Raw genomic sequence first — 15004 nt, 5'->3', positions numbered from 1 at the left:
CGTGTTTTCTACATCGTTAGAAAACATAAGAAAATATAATTACTTCATTAAGAATTCCCGATTTATATCCAGTATCGCTCCTCAGAAAAAAATCCAAAAACTTTTAAACTACATAGTCTTATCAGGTTTCCGCAGGTGGTGTGTTTAATTAAGGCGGCGCTGCCCCCAAAACCCTGAAACTCGGGAGGCATTAAGACCCAGCAGAAGTACAGTAGTGAACATCTGCCGCCGCGGTATCCTCTGTATGAATTGCGCCAGGACTCCAGTTTGAAGACACAGACAGCGGAGAGCAGACTGGCTCTGCGCGGAGAGACTGGATCCGGAATGCGGGAGGATGACTCTGGACCATGAGAGAAAGTGGAGTCAGACGCACTGAGCCGCAGCGATAACACAGCGCGCCGCAAAATGAAGACAGCTATGGTAAATGTCTCTGCTTTGTAGTCCCGTAGACAACTGTTTGTGTTTGCTTCTGGATCAGAAATTTGTTACCTGAAGTGCGCTCCAGTCGCTGCATAATACTGCTCAGGGTACAGTGTCGGATTTAAAAGATTAGGATCTGAACAATGGACATCCAGCTGTGCGCGCTGGTTGGCACTACAACGTGGATCCATTACGGCGCGCTGGCTGTCTGATTGTTCACTGTTCAATGGGAACACCACGATTTCAAATAAAATATATCTCACTGTTTTAGCACTGAGTAATTAGAAAGAAGAAGAAACAGAAACATATCTGTAATCTTACAAATTCAGTAAAAAGATTATTCTGATTTCTCTTTTTAACTTTTACTACTTTGTGCTCTCTGGCATGTGCTCCTGAACGCATCTGAGCATTAGAACGCATGCATACAAGTAAATGTCAATAACAGCCTAACATCTTGTTGCCCTTAAATATGTTAATAAGAGCAAAACCAGCTGAGAATGATGATGATGTCTGTGCCCATGTGGTGGCTTGTCATCCTCTACTAAGCCCTATAGGTGCAGCTAAAACTCGGTTCAGTGCAACAGGGCTAACTTGTCAGCATCTGCTTGTGTCTTTGTGTCAGCGCCATGGAGTAGCTGTGCTTCTCGTGCTCCTCCTGTGTGCCAGCTTGTTCCTTGTGTACAATGGGAGCTTCAACAGTCCTTCTAGGGACACTAATGACACACGCATCCGACAGCATGAACAGCTGCAGCGACCAACTGAAGCCTCCGTCAGTGTGACCAAGCCTCACTTGCCGGTCCTCCAGGGATACAGTGGCATCATTGACCATAAGGTAAGCAGATGTGGCTGTGTGTCTCCCCTATTATTCACTATTCAGGAAACAGACAGAAGAAAAGCTTCTAATGCGTATCTAATTCACTGTAAAGCAGCCACCAAAGCTTTAGAAAGTGCAGCCGCTTTAAAATTCTTTCATCTGAAACCCAGCTCTGCACCACATTCTAACTTTTTCCACCTGAAACACATGAACACACACACCTTTCTTCCTGTCCAGCAGTCTTGAGTTGGTACTGATCTTTAGAGGGAGAGAGAGGCTCCCTTTGTCATTTATCACAATTTTCTCCAGCCGTGTTGCGCCACACTCAGTACCCACCTGTCGTTACTAATAACAGCTTAGTTTACAAATGAAATCCTTGGCTGCAGACTTACACTCTAATTGATAAGCCCAGGAGATCTGTATCGGGTGAACCTTGACGTCATGGTAGGTATATTGACTTCCATCTGTTTACGAAGCCAGGAGAAAGCAATCAATGCGAGTACTAAGGCTCTGCTAGAAAAGCCGACCTAATCACCATGTTAGGGCTTTTTAAGGCAACACTCAGATGAACTGTTGGAAGGTTTGTGTAGATGTTTCCATTATCTCAAGATGATTCATGGAGCTTGCCTGAAATACTCTTGCATCCCTCAGTTATTTTTTTTACCTGTATGATTACCATTGTTGTCCTGTTTCTTTTGTTGTCCTTTCTTTTCTCTCAGTAGCCATTTTCCCTCTTCAGCTGTCATTTTACATCTGTTGGTTGTAATTTTGCATCTTTTTGTCATAATTTTGCCTCCTTTTGCTTTGAAACTTTTTGTATATCTTTGTAGTCATTTAACCCTCTTCAAAAGCCATTTTGGATTTCTCTCTAGTCATTTCTCCTCTTTTCATGGTGATTTAACACCTGTCTGGGGCCATTTTGCATGTTTTTGCTTCAATTTGGCCAGTTTTCATGTCAGTGGTCATTTTGAATGCCTCTGTAAATGTTTCTGCATTCTTTTCAACCTGTAGTCATTTTGCATCTGTATTTTTACATTTTACATCCTTTCTTTTTTTTCTTTTCCTTTCTTTCTCCTAGCTGTAATCAGTTGTCATCTCTCTCATTTGAGCGCCTCTGTAATAATTTTGCAAATCAATTTGTGCCTTTATATCCATTTTACTTCTATCCATTGTGGTTTTGCACAGTCATTTTGCTCCTCTGTGTAATTGTTTGTTTTAAGCCAGTCGTTTTGCATGTCTCTGCAATCATTTGCATTCATTTTGTGTCGTTGGATATCCTTTTTAATTAGTCTCAGTTGTCACCTCATATTGTTTTGTAGTCATCTTATGTCTGCACATTAAAGTTTGTATGTCTCATGTCTTTTTTCTTCTTTGTAGTTATTTAGTCTCTCCAAATATATTTCCTTAAAGTAATTTTTACTTCCCTTCATTACCATTTTGCATCTCTGTTATCATTTGATGGACTTATCAGCAACATCACTTCTCAAACCCCTAAGTTCCCGGGCCCCCGGCCTTGTTTCCAGTTGGCTCTTTCAGTAATCCATCTGTCACAGAGGTGTCAACACACTGTTCCTGAAAGTCAGAAAAAGGGAATTGACTGGTTAATGGCCTTCTTCTAAATTAAACTTCATGGGATCTGAAGAGTCGCTTTATCTTGTGACTAATTAACGGAGGCTGGGGATGGAAGGTAAAACTATTTTCCAGTAAAAGTAAATCTCATTGGTGCAGAAACAACTGTGGGAAGTTAGATGAAAAGTTCATCTGACAGTTTTCTCAGAAGAAACGTTGCTAATCTTTCCGAGTCACTCAGCTCTGCCAGGCATGTTGATAACCATTTCTCTGTGTTCACTTCATATATTACAAGTTGTACATGGGAAACAGGAGCTGTTTCATTAGTTAAAGCCCACTTTTTTCTTCTGTGGCTGTGGTTTATTCTGCATTACAGTGGTTCTGTTTTTATATGAATTGTTGCAGAAGGCAATACACGCAAAACTATTAACTCTGAGACATTGGCTTATTTTGTGTCAACAAGATGACTTTATATTATAGATTTTCTTCTATAGAGCAATAAAACTGGATGTTAATTATTTAAGTATTTGCTTTACTATATGTTCTTTATTGAATAGTCAAAAAAATCTGCAAATATTTAATAAAAAAAAAGCTAATTGGGAATATTTAGTCTGGAAATGTAGAAAAAAATGTACATATTTGTCTACCTATCATAGTGGTAGCTATTAATTAAATTTTTCACAAGTAAATAGCAAGTTTCCGTAAAGATTTGTGGAATTTTTCAATCTGTTTTTTTTTCCAAATGATTTTTCAGCCTCATACAGAAATCTTTACTTCAGTATTTCACACATTCAGCTCCAGCTTTAATCCTATCTATATTCTAGTGGTTTGATAGAGGGCTTTGTTCAAATATCATTCACAGACTCATTTATATTCCTAAGAGCGTGACAACTTATTTTCCGTCTGTTGCCAAACAACCAGTAACGAAAAGAGGAGTGTGCTTTCAGCTCATTTAGTTTCAACCACTGTAAAAGCATAAAACAGTTTTAGCCCAAATGCAGCAACACATCTACTACAGCTTCAAACTTGACACTGCTCATCCTCTGATCCACAGCAATACTTCCATTAAGAGTGAACACCGAACAGCTGTCATGTAATGGACATGGACAGACTTGGAGAGAGGCTATTTCTAAATTCACAACATCCAGATAACTTGGAAAAACCTGAATATTTGGATTGCTTTGGATGATAACTGTACACCTGGTTTTGTTAAATTTAGGTCTGAATCATTTACATCACTTTTTAAAATCTAAGATAATCCAATCTGAGTTTTACCACTAAGCTAAAAGGGCGATTTAAAACATTTTTCATGATATTTGTTGTATTTTAGGTCATTTAGTATCCATCTCTTGTTCTGTGAGCTTCTGCACTGTGAACACAGAAGCTTCTCAGTTCTTCAGAGTGCTGTATGACGGTTAAGAGCTCCAGATTTCAGTGTTTTTGGGCTCATTGTGTGCAGTCCATGCAGCTGTACACATGCCTCTTTTTAGGTTAATTTTCACACCACAACATCATGTGCTCTGCTGATCAATGTTCACATCTTTTCATTGAAACATATTTGTGGGGGGTCATCTCTTAGTGGGTTTTATGTATTACTTGATGTTTGGACTATAGACCTAGTTTGAATCTTTAACAGATCCAGTTGCTTTGTGCTCCAGTGGTCTGAGGGTGTTCAACTTTTTGTCTCTGAATCAGATTTTGTGTCACTGCTACACAGTTGCAGCTTTGTTCACAAATAAATATGAAATGAGTCACTGTTGTCATGTTTGAAGGCAGCACTTTCGACTCTCCCTGATAAGCCAGTATTCAGTGACCATGTGTGTTTTGATTTGATGAGAATTTGTCTGTGATGCATCAGTAAACCCAGCTTTGGATGAGAATTGATTTTCCCGGAGTGAACTGGAGCAGCGGAGTATCATAAGTAAACCACCACTTTATTTTATTTTTCTTCTTTTGGCAATGAGCTTATTGACGTTCGGCGACGGGGGATATCAGTTAGGGTCACGGCTCCACTGGACATCATTTGTGCCTCTTGAAATCTACTGTGTCACCCTTTAGATTCCCTTGCCACAAGCTGCAATCAATACTTTTATGATATGAATACATTCTGCTACTCGGGTACGTGTTAGTACATCATACAGTATGGCCATCAAACACTTCACACTACACTCAGTGCTGTACAAGTTGCAGCCTCCATCAAAGGTTTATTCCTCTGCAGTGCTGAATGATCAGTGTTTGAAAAAAAAATACTCTAGCTTCACCATTTGTCTTGCTCATTTTTGCTTGTTGACGTCTCCACCATATTGATCTTTCCAAAATATCTCCTGGCTGGCATGCAGGGCACAGTGCCAGTCATCCTTTGACCGCCTCACTTTATCTTCTCCGAGAGTATTAAACTCATCACACCCCGAGAAACCTTCTGAAAGCTGCATGTTTTTTGCAGACATTTGACCAGAATTTACCATAACACTTTAAAAATGTGTTTCTCTGTGATTCTTTCCACCATTTTCATCAGGTTATCAGTTTTTTTTTTTGTTTTGTTTTTTTGCATGTTTCAGACTGTACTTTTACTTCTGAATCTGTTAAAATCTTCATACTCTATTTTTAATACAGCATGTTTGATTTCGGTGAAAATGAAGGAAAACTTATTTCCAGTTATGCAGCAGCGCTGGTTAGCCAGGACTGCCGCTGTGGAGGAGAGCAAAGAAATAAGAAGGCAAACTTAGGTTTGAGATGAAAAGGGGAAGAAACTCTTGTAGAGAAAGGCCAAAGAGAATGTGAGAAGAGGACAAAACTGGGGAAGGGTAAGGAAGGAGAGGCTGATAAAAGAGAATACAGGAGCCATGAAAGGTTTAGCCTGAGAGAATGAGACAGGAGTGCGAAGGAGGAGGTAGAAACCGACACAAGAGTAAAAGATAGAGAGAGAAATCCCAAAGGGGCTTCCTTTCTTCCAGCGCTATCCTGCCTTTTATTTTCTCAGTGAGGAGGAGGAGGAGGAGGAGGACGCGAAACCGCTCTTGCATGTCTCTCAGTGGAGATGGGGAGACGAGACCATGCAGCTGCCTTCCTCTGATTGGCTTCATGACTCCGGAATCATGCAGATTCCCGAGTGATAAGTCAGGTGGAGTGGAAGTAATGGAGGAGTGTTGTCAAGCAGGAGGGGCACTTCAATGTGGTGCTGCAGACGAATGAACAAGGCTGACTCTTCCTGCCTCTTGATGATGTTTTCATGTGATTAAAAGCTAAATCTTAGACATGTTTGACTTACAATTTTTCTCTTTTTGTTCCTTTTGTTCCATGGAGAAAGATAAACCAAGGTCCCAAGTTTGTGGCCATTTCTATCAGTAAATTACGCTACAAGACACAACAATGGTCTTTAGAGTAAGTACCGTGGATGTTTTTATAAAGTTACAAAATCACCACACACAAAGGATACATACTTTTACCTTTAATAATCTTGAGGTAAAGGCAAATACTGTAAAAAAAAAAAAAACTATTTTGCTTATGGTGGCCTTTATTTAAAGTAGTTTTTCCAGGTATGTTAGGTTGGCTGGTGATTTCAATTTGATTGTGCGTGTAAGCACAAGTGTGCACTGTAGTTTTTTTTTATGTTTGCTCTGTGATGGACAAACAACCTGTGCATTATGCACCACACACTGGACATGCCCAGTTACAGCTATAGGCATGACCCTAAACAGGTTAAAGTGTGCATAGAGAATGTATAGATGAGAAAGTAGTCTATAATTATGGTTCCTAACCACAAAGGGATATTTTAGATGTTTTGAAGTGGGGTTGTGTTTATAAATATTCATTTAGCTTCAGTACACAACTGTAAGAACTCTCCCATAAATCAGAAATTAATCCTAGAGGGTAAGCCAAGCTAAAAGCTTGGAAGCCATTTAAACCTCAAAAACGTAAAAGTGGTGTAAGCAAAAGTTATATTGTGGATTTCAGGGTGTCACTTTTACATCAGTTGTCTTTATTTGTTACATGACCTTAATTGCAAAACATTCATGTTGTAACAGCCTGCAGCCAAGTGCGACACAATGTAGGCAAAACAGATGGACCCCAGTCCGTGACGCAGTGTAAAAAAATTCATAATATAACATTTGCTTGAACTGCTGTAATATTTTTTCTGTTTTTTTCTGAAAAATATCACAGCACCTGGTTCTCTAAATGCTTGGACCACTGTCTGCTAACAGTAGGACACCATGCTCATTAGTATTTTACATGAGCCCACTTAAAAAAGAAAAAGAAATATCCCATTAAAGACATTTACATATTTACAATGTTCGTTTTGTCACGAGTGGTGCAGTTCTTTCAAAGTTTTCAAAGCAAAGTGTTTTTACCTTTTTTCTCTGCTGGTTACAACTGGGAGGATAAAGCATACTTTTTTGGGACCATTCTTCTGTCTTTTATTCTTAGTGTGTGTCAAAATATGACACTTATATTGCCTATAATACAACTCAATTCCTGACAAGCTGGAGATGTATTTGTGTTTTTGGTATGCCATAGTGACCATTTTAGCTTTAAGCAGAACAGTAAAGGGTTACCTCTCTTACCCCACATCCCTTTTATAAACCATTTTTAAACGATAGCTGCACCCTGCAATGGACTAGCAGCTGTGATAGACTCCAATAACCCTCAACACCCCCACCATCCACCCCATCACCCTTTTGCAAAGCCAATTGGATAGAGCAGGTATAAAATCTGGTATAAAGAGTCTTTCTCCTTAGACAGACTTTCAGCAGTGACACCAAACTGTAAAGAGAGATTTTTTTTCATGCCTTCAAACTAATTGACAGTGAAAATGCAGACAACCCTGATGTGCAGGGACATTTATTTATTTGAAATAAAAAAAAATCTCTGGGTAAAAATGTAGTGGGTACATCTAGTTATAAATGCAGCATAACTTTTCAGCCTCCAGTTAGAAGTAGTACAGCTATCGTGGGGATCCACAAAAAAAAACGTTTATATAATTAGACACATCAAATTAGTAGGGTTCCTTTGAAAAAAATAGTTATTCTTCAGCATTGTAGCTAGTACATGTTCAAAAGCTTAGTATAGCATGTGAGCATTTGCTCGTTATGGAAAAGGCAAAATGTTGTTGAGATAGACAATAATATTGGCAGATTTGCAGCTAATTGGTCAAAATAGAAATATAGCTCTTGATATGAACAGTTTTTGTTTAACATGGAAGCATTTTGGTGTTTAGCTAGTACATCTTAAAAACCCTAGTTTAGATTGTTAGTGTGCTAGCATTTGCTGATCACATATAAAATGAAAAATATTGCTGAGATAGACAGGTATAATGGTAGGTTTGCATTTGATTGATGAAAAATCAAAATAGCTTGCTTTATATGTTGGGTCCTCTTTTTGAGAACCTGTGTTCCTCTTTTTGAGAACAAAAAAATGCATTCGGACAGACTTTCAAATCATCTGATTTTGCTGTACTTTAGCCTCAAATATGTTTATATTGGATTTGTGTGACATTTTACTGCCCGCACTTGCTTTTTATCTACTCACTCAAAGCTGGTGTCATGTTTAATGAAGCAACAGGAAAAAGAGGAGAAGGAAGAGGCAACCACAGCACAGAGAAGCCAGAGTAGGTGGGTGTTTGTGCAAAACTGCAGAAAAAGTGTGGGTGACTCTCATAGCCTCAGATGGGCTTTGCACCCATGGGGGTTGCAAAGCCCATCAAACCTTTCCGTGTGAGAGTGTTCAACATCCACACTTCCTACACAGTTTTGCACACAAGTGTATTAAGACAAAGTGAAGATGAGGAACATGTTTTGGACGGATGGCTTTGATGGCTTGGGGGAAGAAGCTGTTAAGGAGGCTTTCAGTTTTAGATCTGAGTGTCTCATATCTAGTAAATCTAGAAAATGTTGAAATGCGAATATAAATTTACAGACGAACTACAAAAAATACCCATGCTAGAAAATAGAAAATACCCATGTTTTCGTCTTGGTTGTGATGCATGGGAAAGATCTGGATACTCAAGACATAGGTTTCTTTGTGTGTGTGTGTGTGTGTGTGTGTGTGTGTGTGTAGAAGTGGGCTGAATGCCACATCTGTTTTTAGTCCTACACTTTATTTAATTTTTGGTTGGTTCTCCACCAACTCAAAACTGGGCTCCCTATTGATGCTAACATATTTTCTTCAACATGGTAGCATTTTGATGTTTTGCTAGTACATATTCAAAAGCCTAGTTTAGCTTATTAGCAAGGTAGCATATGCAAAAATGCAAAATATAGCTGAGATTTATTTGGTTTATTTGACAGGGACATTGTACATTAATAGATGTTACTGTAACTGTACCAGAGTTACCCAAACGGCTATTACATCTGCAGTCCTTGGACACGGAGAATAAAACAAAGAACAAATAGCAGAATAAAATTTCACACATACCTACAAAATACTGACAGTGACAAATATGACAGACCACAATGCTAAAAAGAAATAATAGAAAATAAATACTAACAGTTACTTAGAAGTATTACATTTTCAATATTATCAAAACACAAGAAAATGGTGATAAGGTCAACACAGGGCACACATACTCAAAATGTTAATGATGGCACTTCTGACTTTCAATAAACCAGTTTTTAATTTATTTTTTTTTTAACATATGATATGAGGCCAGTTCTGTGATGTTCATCGGCACTGAGCTCCAGTCCCGTGCAGCTATTACTAAAAAGGAACAAAGCAATCTCTTCTTGCTGCACCTCTCGTTAGTCAGTTCGAGTTATTTCTAATGTTTTCAAACTGGCTAAATGGAGGAGATGATAGACTGTTAATAATGTACATGTAAATTGTAAATGTTCATATTTTATGATGTTCTCCCAATTGAGGAGATTATGCTTTTGTAAAATTGTCCAGTTATGATATTGTAATGGTTTCTTATCCAATAATTTGATTGTTTGCTTATGCAGACTTCTAATGATTTAAGTGTAGTTATGTTTTCCTGAGATCAAGTTGTTATTCAACATATTCATTGCTGGTATGGGCTTTCTGTGTGGAGTTTGCATGCTCTCCTCGTGTATGTGTGGGCTATCTTCGGGTACTCCTGCTTCCTCCCACCCGTCAAAAGACATGCATGTTAGGTTAATTGGTCTCTGGTGACCTGTCCAGGGTGTACCCTGCCTCTCACCTGTTAAATGCTGGGTTAGGCTTCAGCTCCCTGCGACCCTTAATGGAAGAAGCGGTACAGATAATGAATCATTGCATGCATGTACATGTGGCTGCCTACATTGAAAAGTGTGATTTTATCAATATAGGCCAACAGAAATTTGATATATTGAATTTGACTCGACTGCACACCCTTTTTACCTCTGATTTAAAATATGGAAAAATATGCTCAAATGGTTAATTACAGGGGTTAATCAGCCTTTTAATACTTTTTTGATTGTCAAAACAAAGAAAATGCATATTACCACCACTGAAACAGGAGCAGCATTACTGTTATTAAGTTTCTGAAGATGTGTCTCCAAAGGAACCATAGTAATCTTTATTGTTTTGCTTTTGGGAAAAAAAAACAAGTGATCATCAAAGTTTGTATGTTTTATCCTTTGGGAACAGTGAACCAAATCTCATGTTAATCCATTTGTTAGAGACATACTTCTAGCCTGGCTTTAAAAAAAAAAAAAAAAAGCTGGAGATTTCTGTGCAGCTGCAGAAAATCCCACAGAGATGAAACCAGAAATTTCACAAAGCAGATTCTTCAGCATAAGCCCTGGCCAGAGTCGGTTTTAGACATATTGGGGCTACAAATTCTCTCTGACTTGGTACTTTGTGCTTGAAGGCGTAAGCACAAATCCATCTGTGTCAAGAAGACATGACAATCCTTCTGCCAACCACAGCTACAGTGACAGCTGGAGAACTAAAATGTTTAATATTTATCTCAGACACCCCTATCTAGATTTCTTCTGAGCCGTAGAGCCATTTTCACTCTTCATTAGGGTTTCACAATGCCTCCTTCCAACTGGATGTTAAGACCAAAAAAAAAAAACCCTCTATTAGGCTGTTATGGCTGAGGATACCATTATCTAATGTGAACTAACAGTGAAGTCTGCAGTGATATGTGTGTGTGTGGCAATGTGTGTGGATCTGTGTGTGGTCTGCTTTTCTGCTCTGAAGCATTTTTAAAATGCAGCACAAACTGAGCAAAATGTAAGTGACAGACAACTGCTATTTTTATGCTAAAGAGTCTCAGTTTTGGCTAAAAGGAGGAAAATAGTCATTTGGTTATGCCACACTGGTCACAATCAGAGCACAGTCTTGGACTTCCACTTATCCCTGGTCCATTCTGCTCCTGCCAAACACAACACAGCTTCAGGCTTTTTCCAGCGGAAGCCTGGAAAGCAATTATAGGTGATGGGTGGGAGAGGAGACACTGCCTCATGATAAGCATTCCCTTGATGGGGTAATCTTACACTCTGTGCCTTTTTTTTTTTTTTTTTGGGCATTCTATGATTGGGGAATCACCTGTGAAGTTATACAACATAAAGGGAATGTGGGGGGTCTCAAGGCTCGTATTATGAGCTGAATGGTGATTCAAGTTCCTTCATGTCTTAAGCTTTGGTGCTAATGCTGCAATCTGTGGATCATCCTCCTTATTTGAGGCATGAAGGTTATGAAAAGGTTAAGCTTTGATAAATTAAGTATACCTTTTGGCACATCGTTAAGTGATGGTGGGCTTCCGTTCTCACAACTGAGAGCAAACATAAAATAATGGCTAACGAGAAGCCTAACAAAAATAACCCAGACTCTTTGCTTTTCCATTCTCTGGTTCCGCAGACACACAAGGCCGACTACATTAGTCAGCTGTTTAGGTTTGATTAATGAGCATGCCCTCTACAGTGGGAGAAAGAATGATCAAACTGTTATTTGTATTTTGCTGTAATCTCCTTCTGTGCTCTGGGAGCATAAGTTTTACCGTAACAGTATGCTTTTTGGCAAAACGTAAAGGAGCAGAATTGTATTTTTTTGTGAAGCAAGAAATGACAAAGCAGAAAGCTTTAAATCTAAGTAGCTGCATTCTAGTGTGTGGTAGCGTTTTGCTGATGAGTCATTGCCTGCTTTCAGTCGAAACACTCCCAATTATGGAAACCACTTTGATCGCCGCTTCCCACTGAAGAAACAGCGCCATGGCTGTTTGTCGGAAGCTCTTTGGTCTTGATCTCATTGATGAGTTCACTTGTTACACTTCCAGAGGTGCTGAAGAGTAAGCATTTTTCTTGAGTACACAAAACCACTTCAGCCCTTCTTTTCTGTCCCTTCTAATGTAGGTACTCCACATTCATAGATCTTATGTCTGCATCTGTTATGAGAGCCCAAATCTTTGTTGTGCAACAAAGCTACTACAGACAGTTCAAAGCTGCAAAGGCTAAATTGTACACTTGGCAAAATACAGAAAAAATGTGAATAACGTAAAAGCAGTCTGAGTATGGACATAAGAGCTGAGTCCCTCCAGTCATTTTATGTACTGCAAGTAATTCAGTTAAATTTAGTTCATGATGGTGTGTGTCATTGTCTTCCCAGCACATCAAATACTGGCATTTTGTGAAAGCCTGAGGACAGGAGCAAAAAATCCTATTTCATTTTAGGGGGGACAATAAATTGTAAAATTTCAGAGTAGTTCCTGGAAGGTGTATGAAAACATTGCTCTCCGTCCCTCTCTTACTCCTTTGCACCTTGCCTATCAGTATGTTAAATAATGTTATTAAAACTAATGACAGTAGTTCTAGCATTGTTCTGTATTAGTCCATATTCTATATTTTGTAAACAGGTTTTTCTATGATCAACCAGCTATATCAACGGCATCCAAAGACATGCATGTTAGGTCTCTCTTGTAAATGAGACTATATGTCTCAGAGGGGCTGCCTGTATATATAAAGGTTCTTATTAAACAATAATAAATAATAAAGATACACCTTTATGACTACATCTAACATAATTTCTTTGCACACTGCTCTAATTTCCATAACTCTAAAGTAGCTTTACAAGAAATTAAAGCTCAAGATAAGTTCCAAAACTATAAAGGAAACACCTTCTAGAATAATCGAATAACATTAAATTGCTCTTTAAAAATATACATTTATTGTAGTTTTAAACTAAAGTTGGCTCCCTGTCTTCCTGTGTCCATCTCTGTCCCCAGTCACTGCTGCTATGGTACATACTGGTTTGAGCTTGTTAATGATCATAAGTCAGGCTATTTGCTTAACTTTAAACCAGACGCTATCACAGGTTACAGAAAATGACATCCATTCTTTGAAACACCGCAACTCTTCAACCATTTACACCATCAGCGTAATTCTAACTGCTTCTGAAAGCTGAGAAGCTCAGATTAGTGCTGATATATTGTACATTATGGTACTGAAACGTGCTGCTAGTATACGGCTAGTAAACTAATGTCTTGATGAAAAAACAGAAAGAAGCTGGTATTTGAACAAAAACAGGAGAAATGTCACTTTTCATGGTACAACCTTGTGTTTGTGGTGAGATAAATGACTTAATTGGTTTTACATATTGCTGTGTTTCGTCGTGTCGTGAGACTGTCATGGAGCTGAAACACGGAGCTGCTGGTAGCCCCGCCCGTAGGAAAACAGAATGTGGAACAAACCACTTTAAGGAAAAAGAGGGTCATAATCTTTCAACAATTAAAAAAAACACATTGTACGTTTATAATTTGCACTGCTTGTTTTGTGCTACATTGAAGAAATTATTTGTATAGACAATGATTTTTGGGGGGGACAACTTTATGAACGGGGGTTCACGTCCCCTGTGTCCCCCCCAGGATTTCCGCCTATGCATGCAACAATCCAGACTAGGCAAGTGTCTGGATTGTTGATCCAACAGCATGCGATTGAACATCATTCTGAAATTTTTAGGTCCACTGGGTGAAAATACCAGTATCTGGACATGACAATGAACCATGCTCTGGATGAGGGCCACCGCATGTTCAGCTCTGAGACTGAAAACTTCAGATCATTGTCACAATAATCTGATCTCAGCAGAGCTGAGCCTTCTGATCCCAGTAAGGGATATCCTGACAGTAAACAAGGTAATAAGCTGGTTAGGGTTAGGCTAAGAGAAGAAGACAGGCTGTAGCTGCTGATTCTTGTGGTTGGCTCTAGAGTACCACGTGTTCAAATGCAGGACAATGCCAGGATGTAGGAGGTGGTAAGACTCAGGAAGTCTGGCATTTCTTCTCAGGATGAATACTGGATCTTTAGCAGCTAAAAAGCCAACAGAAGACAATTTTCCTGTAGTGTTAGATGTGTGGTGCAGGTTTTTCTTCCTTTATGTAATAACACAATTGAATACATTTGTGTACATTTGTGTAATTCCTGTCAAATGGAAAGTTTGGCCCAGAAAGTAAATAAAGAACTAGCTGCACTTAATTGTTGTAAATAAGTAAAACTAGATTAGACCCATGAGAAGTTTTATAAGCAAAAGAAATGTGTTACCTTCTGGGACAGAAGGTAACAAGAGATGTACCGATTTTCTTTCTTTTAATTATTGCATGCATATTTAATAAAACTTCAAAAATGTTATTATGAAATACAAAATGAGCAAAGCAGGAGCTCTTTAATGCCTCTCAGGATTGTTTGTGTAGTTCTCTCTGAAAACAAACAGCTTGATGCTTTTTTTTCCCCCAACACGCTCTGTTCTTGTTAAAATGTTGGTTATATAATAACACACCATGTCTTCACATTGGAGGCTTATCAAGATCTGCTTCACAAGCTCAAGAAAATGTATTGTCATTGTACGGCAGTGCAGAAACAACCAAGTGATTTTGCAGGTTCATAAGAATTAAAACCAACAGACAAGATACACTAAAACAGTGTAAAAAATAGTAAAATAATGAATAAAAACAGGTTAAACGTTGACAGTGTTTAAAGTATTTTTGTTGACAGGGGACACGTCTATGGGGACTAAAATGTAATTTATAAAATGTTCTAACTAATGTGGGGTATAGCAATTTATTTTTTCCTTTACTTGACTGTGAGGAAATGAATAATAAACCCTTATAACAAGTCTGTGATTTTTACGTTTTTATATACCAGAGACCATTAAACTGGTTTCAGCATGAAATGGCTGAAAATTAAATCAGTTGTACATGGAGTGTTGTGGATGTGGAGGAACAGCTCATAGTGATTGGAAATCATCTTTTCTGTCATTTCACTGATAGCATGA

At 38.5% G+C, this 15004-nt stretch overlaps 1 protein-coding gene across 1 annotated transcript in view; it reads left to right on the top strand.

Moving 5' to 3' along the window:
• The first annotated feature begins 288 nt into the window (after positions 1 to 288).
• Positions 289 to 15004, top strand: part of st6galnac5a (ST6 (alpha-N-acetyl-neuraminyl-2,3-beta-galactosyl-1,3)-N-acetylgalactosaminide alpha-2,6-sialyltransferase 5a) — a 56430-nt gene continuing 41714 nt past the window's right edge. Inside the window, exons 1-2 of the mRNA XM_041992640.1 lie at positions 289 to 420; positions 1043 to 1252. Of these exons, the coding sequence (XP_041848574.1) occupies positions 406 to 420; positions 1043 to 1252 (225 nt within the window). The 5' untranslated portion in view covers positions 289 to 405. The remainder of the gene's footprint in view (positions 421 to 1042; positions 1253 to 15004) is intronic.

The sequence above is a fragment of the Melanotaenia boesemani genome, chromosome 8 (genome assembly GCF_017639745.1).
Source record: "Melanotaenia boesemani isolate fMelBoe1 chromosome 8, fMelBoe1.pri, whole genome shotgun sequence".
Taxonomy (NCBI): Eukaryota; Metazoa; Chordata; class Actinopteri; order Atheriniformes; family Melanotaeniidae; genus Melanotaenia; species Melanotaenia boesemani.
Note: the sequence above shows the minus strand (reverse complement) of the source record. Positions and strands in the feature narration are given on the sequence as shown.